Raw genomic sequence first — 15,437 nt, forward strand, 5'->3', positions numbered from 1 at the left:
TGTGATTATTGTGGTTTAAAACATGGATCTAAAGCCACACTGACTGGATTCATATCTTACCCCCATGACTGACTTATTATATGACCTTGAGTAGTTTACTTAGTCTCTCTGCTTCAGTTTCTTCTTCCTTAAAATGGAGATACTAATGGCCCCTACTTTGTAGAGTTGTAGTGATCCTTAAATGAGTTAATATATGTAAATACTTAGAACAGTACCTGGGTCCTTATGTGTGTTACCTAATGTATGCTATTATATTCATGATCATCATTATTGTTACTGGATGTATATACACATTTTAAAAGTATAGTCTGTATAAATTTGTAGAAATTGGTTTGATGGATCTTGAAATATATACATTTAAGATGCTGTTAAACTGTCCTAAAAGATTATATCAATTTATTTTCTTCTAGTAGCTTATTAAAGAATATTAAAGAATATTAAATATTAAGAATATTAAGGAATATTAAGAATATATATGTTAAGAATATTAAATAATTTAAATATTAAAGAATTTCCTCCCATTTCTGCTAGCATTAGATATTATCATTGTTTTTATTTTTTGCTAGTTTAGACAAATGGTACCTATTTGAATTTATTTATGTGATTATTCTGTGAATTGATTATTTGCTTTTTTCCCTATGGATTGTGTTTTCTTAATGCTTTCCAAGAAGACTTTGTGTATTTTTCTGTATCCCACATTTTTCACTTAGGATATTGACAGATGTAAATTTTTCTTCCTCTATGGCTTCTGAATTTTTTTTCATGTTAATATTATAATACATGCCCCTATATTTTTTCTAGTCTTCTAGTTTTGTTTTTATCCATATTAGATTTTTTTGGTCTATTATTTCAAAATGTAAAAAACAATACTTTTGTAGCTCCTTACACACAAATGTTTATAGCAGCACTTTTCATAATAACCAAAAGTTGAAGACAACCCAAATCTCTATCAACAAATGACTGGATAAATAAAATGTGTGGTATACATATACAGTGGTATATTACTCAGTCATGAAAAGGAAAGGAGTACTAACACATGCTACAATATGGGTCAATCTCAGAAACATTGTGCTATGTAAAAGAAGGCAGACACAAAAGGTCACATGTTAAGTAACTCCATTTATATGAAATATCCAGAATAGGTAAATCCATAGAGACAGAAAGGTAAATGGTGTTTGCCAGTGTCAGGGAGGAGGAACGACTAGGGAGTGACTACTTAATGGGGGTGGGGTTTTATTTTGGGATGATAAGAATGGGAATTAGATACATGTGGTGGTTGTACAACACTGTTGAACTGAATTGTACATTTTAAAATTGGGTTTTTTTTTTTAAAGATGTTATTTATTTGAGAGAGAGAGGGAAAGCACAAGTGGGGGTGGGGAGGCAGAGGGGGAGGGAGAAGTAGACTCCCCACTGAGCAGGGAGCCCAACATGGGGCTCTATCCCAGGACCCTGAGTTCATGACCTGAGCCAAAGGCAGATGCTTAAATGACTCAGCCACCTAGGCACCCCTAAAATTGTTATTTTTAAGTAATGTGTGTTTTATAACAATTTAAAAAAATAAAACCAAAAAACAATACTTTCTTTAAAATTCATTTTGTACCTTCTGCTTTGACCCTGATCAACTTTTGGATTATTCTGCCTATGCTAATAGTTTTACATGGCCTGCTATGTAATTGTATTAAACTATATAATTAGGTAGTTTAAAAGATTCATATTCCCGAGGTGTCTATTTTAATTAAGTTTCTCAATTCAGTTAATGATCTGGACACTGTATAATATTGTATCTCTATAATTTCTTCTTGATGCATTTTAATTAAGTTCTTTCCTTCAGATTAGCTTATAAATGGATAAAATCTATTTTTCATCCCATCACTGAACAAAACTCTGAGTGACTGACTGCTCTGCCAGACAGTTTTGGGAGCTTGAGGATACAGTGAAGAACAAAGATAAGCCCCTGCCCTCTAGGTGCTTATGTTCTAGCATCGATATAGATGCCCACAAATAAGGTTAAAAAGTAAACACAATTTGTGAGAGTGGTAACTGCTATAAGGAAATAAAAACAAGGTGATGTGTTGGAGTGATGGCTGGGAAGAGTGTATTTAATTTACATAAACCTGTACAGGCAGAACAGAGAAACTAGTGAATGTTGGACCTAGTTGGGGTCAGGCTCTGTAGGAGTAGACTGTGTGACTGTATGTGGGTAAATGAAGGGAAGACAAACAATATGTTGCTATCAAAGCCATCGTAAGAATTCCCCCCTCCCAATTCCTCTCCCAGTTTATAACTCAGGAAGGCTCAGGCTCTTTTTCTGCCAGGGAACGCATATGGTAGACATGGCCTTAGCTGGCTTCCCTGGCGTGCAGGTCTAGCCTACTGTGTGAGAGCAGCTGCCTTCCTCTTAAATCAAACTACAGATCGGGGTGGACCAGGCCTTAAGTCCAGGGGAGAACAGCTGATTAAGAAGAAAAGAAACTGAAACAAAGGGAAAGGTCTGAGAATCCTAAGACTTTGTCTTCCAGGCTAAGCTCATGGATCAGCTAATGAGAGATTGATATTAGGAGGAATTGGAAATAATTCTCTTTGTTCCAAGTGCCTTTCACATCTTCTAAAATTAGAGCAATTACTAATACATTTGGGTAAATGAGTACCCGTTTTCCTTTTTTTAACAATAAGTATGTTTTGGTGATTAACATAACAATAAAAAATTTTGAAAAAAAAAACAATAAGTATGTTTGACCTATATAATTGGGGAAAGCCGTTTTCCTTGTGGAAAGAAATAAAAACAAATTCTTCTTTCATAAATACTTTGTCATAGTCTTTTCTGAAAGTTTTTGAAGATGCTATCACTTTATACATGATAGTCAAAGAGGTACAGTTTGTATGTTGGGCTCTTTCACATTTTTTCAGTGACATTTTTTCAGTGGTATTTTGGTAGCAGAAGTATGCACTGATGCAAAAGAGGTACTTTTATTTGCTCTTACCTTTTTAAATTAGTTTCCGTTTTCTTTCTGTGTATCAGTACTGACTGCTTTGAAGGTTATTGCTAGATTGTGTTTAATCTGAAAATAGAAGCAGTTTATCTTTGCAAAAAGAAAGAGAAAGGCACCTTCATTTTAATCCTTCTTACAGAAGAGAGGGCTAGTGCCCACTCGGGACTGAGCAATGTATTGAAATGCTTCACATGACCTAATTACAGTTCTGTTGCAGAGATTTTGGAGTGAGTATGTTATGTGTTCATGAAGGTAATACGTCTTTCTCCTTCAAGAACTATTTTTCTTCCATTGTAACCTAAATTTAAAACTGAATTTTTTTAAACTTAATCTATGTAGATTGCTTTATATGATCTCTTTTTTAACCTATCTAGAATCAAATCTCATTTGGCTCGCATAAATAAAGTAGAATGATAGCTAATCCATAAAAGAGCATTTAGACTGGGTATTATAAGGAAGTGTTGAATCACTGAAACTAATATTACACTCTATGTCAACTAACTGTAATTCAAATAAAAACTTAAAAAATAAAAAGAATATTTAGGAAATAACACCAGGAAATATACAGTTGCCACCACTAGGAATATCAAGAAATACCCATTCTCATTGCTGAGGCAGGAGAGGTACCTGGAATCCCAAGTCTGAACTTGGAACACATTTTTTAGAAGTAATGTTCTACATAGTGTGTAAGTTCTATACTGGAGTGAGTACTATAAATTTAACCATAAAAGGATTTCTTCGATTTTTGCAGGGGAAAGTGTGGTTCAGAAATTGGCTGAAAAGCAAACTGTACATGATAATCTGGGGATTATAAAGGTCAGGAAATTTATCATGTCAACTGAGAAAAATTATCCCTATTAAATAGAATCCCAGTTATAAGTAGTTAAATAAGAATTGGTGAAAGGAGGGCGCCTGAGTGGCTCAGTCGGTTAAGCCTCCAACTCTTGGTTTTGGCTCAGGTCATAATCTCAGGGGCATGGGATCGAGCCCCCTCCCTTCCCCAGTGGGCTCCCCATTCAGTGGGGAGTCTGCTCTGCCTCTCTCCCTCTTCTGCCCCTTCCCCACGCGTGCAGTGTCTTTCACTCTCAAATCTTAAAAAAAAAAAAAAAAAGAATTGGTGAAATGGTTTCCATACCCCCCAAAAATGAAGCAAGAAATAAAGACAGTATCTTATTCTAAAATATCTGTAAATCAACTAAAATGGTTGAGGTTTGCTAATTGCCCAGAGTTCTCTGGAGACTGTGATACGTGCTGCAAGAGGACATCCTCAATTCTTGGGAATTTCTGTTTTTTAAGCTTTTGTGTTTGGCCTTTAGTCTATGCTTACTGTAGTAAGCTGGTTAACAGCTGTTTAAAAGAATTGAAATAGATAATTCATCAATGTTAATAACACAATATTGAGTAAAAATAAAAGGAGATTGCCTAAATATGTATAATGTTATGCTATAATGTTATGACAACCATACATCAAATTCATGATAGTGATTTCCATGGGCAAGGATGGGGAGACTTAGGGAAATGTAATGGGGAAAACATGTCATGGATTATTTTAGCTTTTACATAATCCCCCCCTTTGTCCCCTCCGTCTGTTACCTGCAGTCAACTGCAATCCAGAAGCAAATGATCTTCCTTCTGACATATCCTCAGAAGGTCAGTAGTAGCCTAATACTATATCATAATGCCTGTGTTATTCACCTCACTTGATCTCATCACACAGGCATCTTAACATCTCACTTCACCACAAGAAGGGTGAGCACAGTCCATAAGATATTTTGAGAGAAACTACATTCGTACGACAGTTACAGTGTATTATAATTGTTCTCTTTTATTATTGTTAATCTCTTACTGTGCCTAATTTATAAATTAAACTTTATCATAAGTATGTATGTATAGGGAACAACAGTATATATATAGGGTTCAGTACTATCCATGGTTTCTGGGATCCATGGTGGGGAGTATTGGCACACACATTCCCCAATGGATGAGGGTGGAGGGGAGACTACTGTATAAAATTTTGCTTCTTTTGTTTCATTTTGTTTTAAAAAAGAACTTGAAACAAGTATGACCAAAATGTTAACAGTAATTGTTTCTGAATAGTAAAACACTTGTAATTTATATTCTTTATATGTTTTCTGTTAAAAGCAAAGAAAAAGATAACAAAAGAAGAAAAAATTTGAATCGATATAGTACCTATATAAAGAAAACTATATTTATAGTACCTATATAAAGAGCATTAACGAACACTTGAATAAACAGATAATATGTTTATGATAAGAACTCTGAATAGTATGGCATAGTCACATCTCCCCAGGTTAATTAAGAAGTATCATATAATCCCACCAGTAATCCAAATTAGATCTTAATAAATGTAAATGTTTGGGGGCGCCTGGGTGGCTCAGATGGTTAAGCGTCTGCCTTCAGCTCAGGTCATGATCCCAGAGTCCTGGGATCGAGCCCCGCATTGGGCTCCTGGCTCAGCAGGGAGCCTGCTTCTCCCTCTGCCTCTGCCTCTCCCCCTGCTCATGCTCTCTCTCTATCTCTGTGTCTCAAATGAATAAATAAAATCTAAAATAAATAAATAAATAAATAAATAAATAAATAAATAAATAAATGTAAATGTTTGGTGGTTCAGTGGTTAAACTCAATGAACATATATATTTACATATATAATTGATTTGTAAAAAGCAAAGACTGGATAAAAATACTTGAGAACTGTAGTCATGATTATTGCACAGTGGTGGTATTATAGGTTTTTATTTCTAATTATTTTTTGTATTACCCAAATTTTTAAAATTGTAAAGTAAGATGGTTTGTCATTATAGTATGGTGCCTTTATTTTAGAATAATAAGGTTTCATGAGCCTTGACATTCCACTTTCTAGCTTATAAAAGACTTGTGAAACAGTAGTTTGAGGTCCATGATAGTGGAGCACACAGAGCCTTTTAACTTCAGTAATCAAACTGAAACAGGAAGATTGAATTAAATGATTATCATATATATTTGTTTATAAGCATTTAGGATTTCCTAAGAGTATAACAGCCAACTTAACTTGATTTTCTTCTTTTCAAAGCCATATGAAGGATTAAGGCCTCAGGATCTTCGTAGATTGAAAGATATGCTTATTGTGGAGACTGCAGACATGCTTCAGGCTCCACTGTTTACTGCTGAAGCTTTACTTCGAGCTCATGGTAATGAAAAATGTCTTATGCTTCTGATAACATGAGTGCCTTTTGAAACTTTTCAGAGTGAAAATATGGCTATTTTACTATTTCAATATAAAACAAAATAGTTTGTTAAACAAGCCTAAGTTGTTTTTTGTAGTGGTTACTGCAGTAGCCAACATCCTCAGAACATTCTGTATTTTGGAGTATAAGCTGGCTATAAATCATAGAGGAGAAATAGGAGATTTGTGTTTAAAAACCAAGCTACTAACTCAGCTTATGGATTGTCTAATTTTAGAAATGTGCCTGATTTGGGCGGGGTTGAAAGTTGGAATCCATAGTCCTAGTCCTAGTTTTAACCTTAATTTTTACTAAAGTCAATTAAATACCTAACAATTGTGTTATTAGTCTGTCAGTTATATTCATTTTATATAAAAGCTGTTTCTCACCATGAAGTGTACAAAGCGAAATTAGGGAGTCAATACAAGAATATACTATCCCTTTTAAGTTTTTTTGGAGGGGGTTGTTGTTGTTGTTGTTTCAAGGACATTAACAACTTTACTTAGGAAAACTACTCAGCTTGTTTTAAGTTCTCTGTGATACTTAGGGCAGCCGTTATCACATGCTGAGTTGGACCCTGTCATTCCACAGTTCGTATTTGATATTTTGGGTGGTTTCAAAGATAAGTTTTTTCTGATTTAAAAATTATTTTTAAAAAGAGAAAGGTAAATGGCTCTTCTGCTTGGTTTACCTGTCTATATGAACTATAAATCTGTATCACCTATACTAAAATAGAATGTCGGGGCGCATGGGTGGCTCAGTCGTTAAGTGTCTGCTTTCAGCTTAGGTCACGGTCCCAGGGTCCTGGGATCGAGCCCCGCATCGGGCTCCCTGCTCGGCGGGAAGCCTGCTTCTCCCTCCCCCACTCCCCCTGCTTGTGTTCCCTCTCTTGCTGTGTCTCTCTCTGTCAAATAAATAAAATCTTAAAAAAAATAAATAAATAAATTAAAATAAAATAAAATAGAATGTCAACTTCCAAAAATTTTTATATAATTTTTTGATCAGAAGAAAATTTAAAATTCCATATTTCATCATCCCTTGGTCATCACTGTGAATAATTTGGTATATAATTTTCTAGAATCCCTACCTCTAATATTGATATTTCCCAGGGTTCTGTACTTGAGATTATTTCCACTTTATATACCAGTGGCTCGTAAATTTTAGTATAAATAAGGATTACCTGAGAAACTAACCAGAGATTCCTAGACTATTTCTAGAGAGTCTAGGTCATTAGGTGAGGGGAGAGGCTTAAAAATACATGTTGTAAAGACGTCTACCAAGTGGACCAGTCTCAGAGAAGCATTGCTATACACATTTGTCTAATGAAACCAAAGGTTTCAAAAATCACCCAAACAGTAAAGTATATCTACAATGTGACTTTAATAAAGTATTTGAGGTTGGGTTTCTAAATGTGTGTTTAACATTTTTTCCTCAATCTAAGGATGTCCACACCTAAACTTCTCTTTTCTCCCTCTGTCCTGATGCACGAGCATCACATTCATCAAATTACCCTGCCAGAAACGTGAAAGTCACACTTCATTCCTCCGTGCTTGTTACATTTGGCCACAGTCTCATCATTTCTTAAGTGTCTCTGATCTTCCCATCCCCGGCTCCAGCTCCCTCTCTAGCTCTTTCCATTCCCATTGCCACTGAGTTAAATTCAGGCTGTCATTAGTTTCCATCTAGATCATAGTCTCCCGAGTCCTGGTCTCCAGTGTTGTCATTCTTCTTTCACCCTATTAATTTTTCATATTGCCACTAGACTATTCTTTTAAAATGCACATTTGAGCATGTCACTCCCTTGCTGAAAAACCCTTCACTACCTTTCCACAGACTTAAAACCATCTAAACTCTTTAGTAGACCTTCATGACCCAGATTTCTTTACCTGGGCTGTCATCTTCTCGTTTCTTTATTTACCCACTCTTGCTTGTCCTTAGTAACCACATCTTCCAGGAAACCTTTTCTGCTTATGTGTTCCCAAGTCTGCACTGAGACCCTTCCTGTCTATTCCTACTACATCCTGTGTCATACAGTTAGAATACAGTTTTATAGTAATCTCTTTATTTGCTTTTTCTCTAGATTAACCTGGGAGCTCTTAGAGGGAAGCTTTTAATGTTTTTTGTTTCCACAGTACCTGGCATACATTAAGCTCTCAGAAAATGGTTATAGAATGAATAATACATAATAAATAATATACCTGAAGTGTGGTTTATATATACGTTACTCCTGCACATATTCCATTGTCCAGAATTCAGTCACTTGGCCACACTTAACTGCAAGCAACAGTTCCACACTGAAGTATTTTTTATATACTTATAACCATTTCTGTGTAATGTATTGTAACTCTGAGTTACAATATATAGAGAATCTAAGTTATATAAAGTATCACAGTCTAAGTTACAATATATAAAGAATCTAGTCTAACTTTACCAAAAATTTTTTAAAGAAACGTTTTCATCTCTATTTGTTTACATTGTGTCATCAAGTATTATTAAATGATCAATTCCAGGGGCACCTGGTGGCTCTGTTAAGTGTCCAATCTTGATTCGGCTCAGGTATGATCTCAGGGTTGAAAGATAAAGCCCCACATCAAGTTCCATGCTGAGCATGGAGCCTGCTCAAGATTCACTCTCTCTCTCCCTCTGACCCTCCCCCCCCTAAAAAAATGATCAACTCCATTTTTACTCCATTGATATTTTCCTAAGTTACTTCTTTTACGTAATAGGGGTCAGTTCTAATAAGGTGATAATCTAATTGAATTTTCTTATTTGGTATTATCTATTCTGTGATGACTTTTTTGGTAACTTACTTAATAGGTCTATATTTCATTTCCCTATTTAGGCATAAAATAGAGGCTAGCAAGTTTTCAAATGGACATCTCTTCTATACTATTTGGATAATACCAGTAACAGTGACATTTGATAATCAAATAAGGTAGAGATAACTGATGTTAGTGAATAAAATAGTGCACCAAACTACAATTTCTACTAATTGCTCTCAAAACAAGGATAGGCTGTGTTTCAGAGCTATTAACTGAACTGTTTGGAAGATTTATAGGTTATATACTGGGTAACATTCACTCAGCTTTACACAGGAAAGTAGATTTGAGTATTATATTATCTGTTGTCAAATTTAGTCCCAAGGTAATGAAGTTGATCTAGATAAAGCAGAAGACAGAAATGTTTGGCAGTATTTACTGAGCAGTAATTGAATTTTAAGGAAGACTGTTAGGAATACAGAGGTCATTCTCTCAGTATTTCCTCAGTAATACAAGTAATATAATTGAATGCTACCTAATAAGAAAATAAGTAAAATTTACAAAATATGAGACCAAAGGTAATTTGCTTATGCTTAGAATTAATTTATATTGAAGTATTCTTTAAGCTCCTTTGAAGACTCATCATCTTCTCTAGGCAGTTAAACATCAGTGGTCTACAGCTTCTCACTCTGCTCTCTTCCTAGGAAATGATATCTTCTTCCAAGGTTTCTATAGGTATAGATTTCTCCCTCTGGACTAGACTTCTTTTCTTAGCTCCACAGCCTTGTATGTAACTGCCTTTTTTTTTTTAAGATTTTATTTATTTATTTGACAGAGAGAGACACAGTGAGAGAGGGAACACAAGCAGGAGGAGTGGAAGAGGGAGAAGCAGGCTTCCCGCAGAGAAGGGAGCCCAATGCGGGGCTCGATCCCAGGACCCTGGGATCATGACCTGAGCCAAAGGCAGACACCTAACAACTGAGCCACCCAGGCGCCCTAAACTCAGCTTCTCAGTGACTTCCTATCACTCCTGAGCTGATGATGGAAGTGTTATTAAAAAGTCCTGCATGATCTAGCCACTGCCTATTTTTTCAGCCTCATCTCATGCAGTGCTTTCCGTCTGCTCTCCATGCTACAGCTACATTGACCTTTTTAACTTCACAAGGATGCCATCTTCCCTCCTACCACAGGGACTTTGAACATGCTGTGTACTGCCTGTCTAGAATGTCTTTCCCCCTCCCTTTTACTATTTAACTCCCACTCATCTTTCATTTGTCCACTTCAAGCTATTTCCCCAGAGTCAGACCTCCTCTGACTTGGGATTCTCCACCTGTCCTTCATGGCACTCTGACAGTGATGATTCTTTTACTTAATGTCCTTCTCCTTGCTAGACTGTAAGTTTCATGAAGGCAGGAATCCTGCCTGATTTTTCCTCCCATTGTATCCCTACTGCCTGACACAGTGCATGGCACATAAAAGACATTCAGTAAATATTTGCTAAGTGAATGATGTGATAGAATCCAAGCAAAAGTTGTGCTGAAAAATATTTATAGTAAATAAGATTAAAATTTAGCATATTTAATATCTGTTTATAGAAATTATAGTAGTTTTTTTCCTTTATTAAAAAGTGATATAATGGATACTTTTGAAGAATAATCTTACTGTGCTAAGAAAAGTAGTTTTAACTTTTTAAGTAAGTAATGACCTATCAAAACACTAACATCTGGGACACCTGGGTGGCTCAGTCATTAAGCGTCTGCCTTCAGCTCAGTTCATGATCCCAGGGTCCTGGGATTGAGCCCTACATCGGGCTCCCTGCTCCGCAGGAAGCCTGCTTCTCCCTCTCCCACTCCCCCTGCTTGTGTTCCCTCTCTTGCTGTGTCTCTCTCTGTAAAATAAATTAATTAAATATTAAAAAAAAAAAACTAACATCCATGTAGCAACATTTCCTGGAATGCACCCATGCAGTTTTTTTTCACTTGTTGGATTTTTTTCCTCTTTATAATCTGTTCCCTTTCCCAATCTTACTTTCCATCTTCTCAAACGACAACATGGTATGCTGTAACTTTACAGAAATGCTCACGTCTCTTCCTTATATTTCTGTGCCCTGCTCATATGGTTTACACAGCTGGAAATATACTCGTTCTACCTGTATTGCATGTCTAGATCATAATTATCCTGCTAAACCACCAAATACACTGATTTAATACGGTTGAGAAAAGTCTTGCATAGAACATTTCCACAGCTATTTGTATTACAGCTGTAAAATTGTATAGAATGAGCCTATGTTGAATAATTGACTGTATACTACTCATGACCCTATAGTTCATTGTGCTACAGTGGAAAGAAAACAAGTTTTAGAATCACAGAAATTGGTTTTAAATCCCTCACTGAGCCTAGGCAAGTTATAGAACTTCCCTGAGTCCTCGTTTCTTCACCTAAATAATGATTGAAACGTTTGTTGGGAGGAACAAATGAAATAATGTGTGTAAAACAGCAAAATAATTTGATGTGTTTATTATTTTTAATGGGTTAGGTTTTTATGGCTCTGTACTTTATAACAACATGAGTCACTTGGCTATTTTAAAAGTGTTCATATTAGGAAGATCATCTTTTTTAGTTGAGTCAGATGTGAACTCACTTAATACAGAATGTATACCTAATGCACTAAAACTTTATAACCATAATCCCTTCAGAAGTTTCTTCTGCTTTCAAGCTGTTTATCAAATGATTTTTGGACTCGTTGGCATTTTGGTGTGTTTATAGTAAGCTATATAATCATTTTACAACTTGACACCAGTGAAACAAATTGCAAATTTTACATATTTTTCTTGAAAAGAGTAAAATGGCTAAGTTAAATCTATGCCATGAAAAATTTAGTAACTTCCAGAAGTGACATGTGAGGCACCTCTTTTGATTATTAGTAGAAATGACTGGAAGTTTTGATGATATTTTAGATATTGACACAGTTGTAAGTCACAGTAGATTTTAAAAGTTTAAATTCTGTTTTAAAATATTCGGGGGCGCCTGGGTAGCTCAGTCGCTAAGCGTCTGCCTTCAGCTCAGGTCATGATCCCAGGGTCCTGGGATTGAGTCCCATATCAGGCTCCTTGCTCAGCAGGGAGTCCGGTTCTCCCTCTCCCTCTGCCCCTGCTTGTGTTCCCTCTCTCACTGTGTCTCTCTCTGTCAAATAAATAAATAAAATCTTTAAAAATAATAATAATAATAAAAATTCGGGGAGGGGCACCTGGGTGGCTCAGTTGTTGAACATCTGCCTTTGGCTCAAGTCATGATCTCAGGGTCCTGGGATCAAGCCCTACATCAGGCTCCCCGCTTTGCGAGAAGCCTGCTTCTCCCTCTCCCACTCCCCTGCTTGTGTTTACTCTGTCACCGTATCTCTCTCTGTCAAATAAATAAATAAAAATCTTTAAAAAAAAAATTCAGGGTTTGGAGCACCTGGGTGGCTCAGTCAGTTAAGCGTCCAACTCTTGATCTCAGCTAAGGTCTCAATCTCAGGGTCATGAGTTCAAGGCCTGTGTTAGGTACCACACTGGGCATAGAGCCTACTTTAAATAAATAAATAAATAAAAATAAAAAATAAATATATATTTACTTATTTATTAGTGGATATCATATACCTGAATATTCATTTGTAATTACTAATTTGATATAAATAATTTTCCTTCCTCTAGGTGGCCTATATCTCTTTAATTTATCCTCACTTTAGGGCGCCTGGGTGGCTCAGTCGTTAAGCGTCTGTCTTTGGCTCAGGTCATGATCCCAGGGTCCTGGGATCGAGCCCCACATCGGGCTGCCTGCTCCACAGGAAGCCTGCTTCTCCCTCTCCCACTCCCCCTGCTTGTGTTCCCTCTCTTACTGTGTCTGTCTCTCTGTCAAATAAATAAAATCTTTAAAAAAAAAATTTATCCTCACTTCATTTTGTTATATGAAACTCTTAAAAAACATCACTGTATTTCCTGTTTTTGAGAGCTATCATTCCATTTTTCTTAAAGACTGGGACAGGGAGAAATTACTTGAAGCTTGGATGTCCAACCCAGAGAACTGCTGCCAACGATCAGGTGTTCAGATGCCAACTCCACCACCAAGTGGATATAATGCTTGGGACACACTCCCTTCTCCAAGAACTCCAAGGACTACACGCTCTTCTGTCACCTCTCCAGATGAAATAAGTTTATCTCCTGGGGATTTGGATACCAGTTTGGTATGGTTCAGTATTCAATGTACTTCCCATAGTTCTGTGTTTAGTCTTTTAACTTTTAAATTATTTAATATTGTTTCATGGAAGGGGCGCCTGGGTGGCTCAGTTGGTTAAACAGCCAGCTCTTGGTTTCAGCTCGGGTCACTATCTCAGGGTTGTGAGATCGAGCCCCATGTCAGGCTCTGTGCTGGGCGTGGAGCCTGCTTAATTTTCTCTCTCTCTCTCCCTCTCCTTCTTCCTCTGCCCTTCCCCTTACCCCCATGCTTTCATTCTCTCTCTCTCTCTCTATCTCTCTCTCTCTCTCTCTCTCTCTCTATATATATATATATATATATATATAGTTTCATGGAACCCTTGTAATTGAATCCTACACCCTTCTTAAAGAATTCAGTTATTTCACCCTTTGGTAAATATTTATTATCACAGAATATTTTTGTTATCTCTGAATTACAGATTGAAAAACAAAAGGTTTTCTTTTCTCATTTCAAAACAGAACACATAAAAGAGTTTGAGAAAGCCATCTACTATATTTACACTTAAAATCTCTAGGTGCTTAAAGTTTTAAACACAACATACTGAAATATTAAAAGTTGAGTTTCTGATAGGCACTTTAAATTAAAAAAAATATGAAAAAAATTTTATATTCTCTTGAAAACACTTAAAATGTATTGATAATTATGTATTTGTTTCAGTAAAGCTTTAGAGTATATCATCTAGATATATTTGCATAATAGATGTTTGCTTTTTATTGAGAAACAGTACTGCCATTGTCTACATTTTTAATTGGCATACCATTGGTATACTGTTGCAGGAAATTTTGACGTTTCTTTAATGGTTCAGCCACTCAAAATGTGTGATAAAAATGAAAGCATTCTGGGTTTTATCTAGGCCTTCTTGGAAAATAAAATCCAACTTCTCTAATTTGCATCTGTAACATTGGAATGTTTGCTTCTAATAAGTCATTATTTAGAAGATACATAGTTATGTAGCAGGGTTCCTTGGGTAGAAATCCTTAAAATTCCTACTCTGAATATCCAGGAGTTTTTATCTTGAAAACACAAAGTTGCTCTGTTTTTGTAGATTTTCTGGGATGAGTATAGGCTAAAGAACATGATATTGAAGTGGTTATTTTGCAATGGACAATTTGATCTTGACCTGAATAGATTTTAATGGTTTGTTTCTTGTACTTTTTTTCCCTAAATGCATAGCTGCTGATTAATACATAAATTTGGAATTTAAGAGTTTGACTTGTGCATTAAAACATTTAAGTCCCTTAATAGTTTATAATGAAGTAGGCATGGTATTTGTTATTCAATCAGAAGTAGGCACACTAACTTTAACTTCCCTTATAACTTTGAAACACTTAACTTTATAGTTACTATAGTAGTATTTTTGCCTTAAGCCAATGAATAAATAAATATATCGTTCTCTATCCGAAGTATGACTTCGTTTAAATCATTGCTCTTCTTCATCTCCAGTGTGACATTTGTATGTGCAGTATTTCTGTATTTGAAGACCCAGTGGATATGCCCTGTGGACATGACTTTTGTAGAGGATGTTGGGAGTCGTGAGTATATGTGCAGCTTAGTATTTCTTACTGCATGATAGCACTCTGATTTGGTCATAAAATTGCCTGCTTTTGATAGTGAATGATATGGATTATTCATACTGGTTTCAGAGTTGCACTAAAATACACTTTCTTTTCTCATTTTTACATCTTCCCATTTATTCAGTAATTAATATTCTTTAGCTTAAATGGAAGGTACTTTTGGTAACAAAGCAGGTATAGGGAAGTAAGTTTTCTTAGTATTTAATTTACAACTAATGTAAATTTCAAGCCTACACCTAAGTATCAAGAATAAGGTTTTTTTAATACTCTGAGAATTTGTAAGCATTTGTTTTATGCTTTCTCTAAATTTTTTTGTGACAAGCAAATAAATAGCCTTTGAAATCTATAAGAATATGTATAAAATTCCTTTTCAGTCAATTCAAAGGTTAATGTCTCTTCTAGACATGGTTGGGTACAAATGGGAAATTTATTTTGTTTCTCATGTTGGTCTCTATTCTCCTTCCCATTATCTTGCCAAGATTTATACTCTCATACCATCCATTAACTTTGCTCTAATGTTGTACTTTTCAAGGGAGGTTTACAAACAAAACAAAGGAGAATATCAATGTAATTAATGAGCAATACAATATGTTATCTCTGGAGCACATAAGTCTACTGACTAATGACCTAAGCAAA

General features: G+C 35.7%; 1 protein-coding gene across 7 annotated transcripts in view; it reads left to right on the forward strand.

Moving 5' to 3' along the window:
* Positions 1-15,437, forward strand: part of ANKIB1 (ankyrin repeat and IBR domain containing 1) — a 145,126-nt gene that overhangs the window by 78,665 nt on the left and 51,024 nt on the right. For 5 of the 7 annotated variants that reach the window (XM_073898808.1, XM_073898805.1, XM_073898806.1 and 2 more), the window contains 4 exons: positions 4,593-4,643; positions 6,064-6,181; positions 12,987-13,195; positions 14,671-14,759. In XM_073898808.1, coding sequence (XP_073754909.1) covers positions 4,593-4,643; positions 6,064-6,181; positions 12,987-13,195; positions 14,671-14,759 — 467 coding nt within the window. The remainder of the gene's footprint in view (positions 1-4,592; positions 4,644-6,063; positions 6,182-12,986; positions 13,196-14,670; positions 14,760-15,437) is intronic. The other 2 variants (XM_025872858.2, XM_073898807.1) reach the window with 1 other exon arrangement.

The sequence above is a fragment of the Callorhinus ursinus genome, unplaced genomic scaffold (assembly GCF_003265705.2).
Source record: "Callorhinus ursinus isolate GAN/ISIS: 27379988/994484 unplaced genomic scaffold, GSC_fseal_2.0 scaffold12, whole genome shotgun sequence".
Lineage (NCBI taxonomy): Eukaryota > Metazoa > Chordata > Mammalia > Carnivora > Otariidae > Callorhinus > Callorhinus ursinus.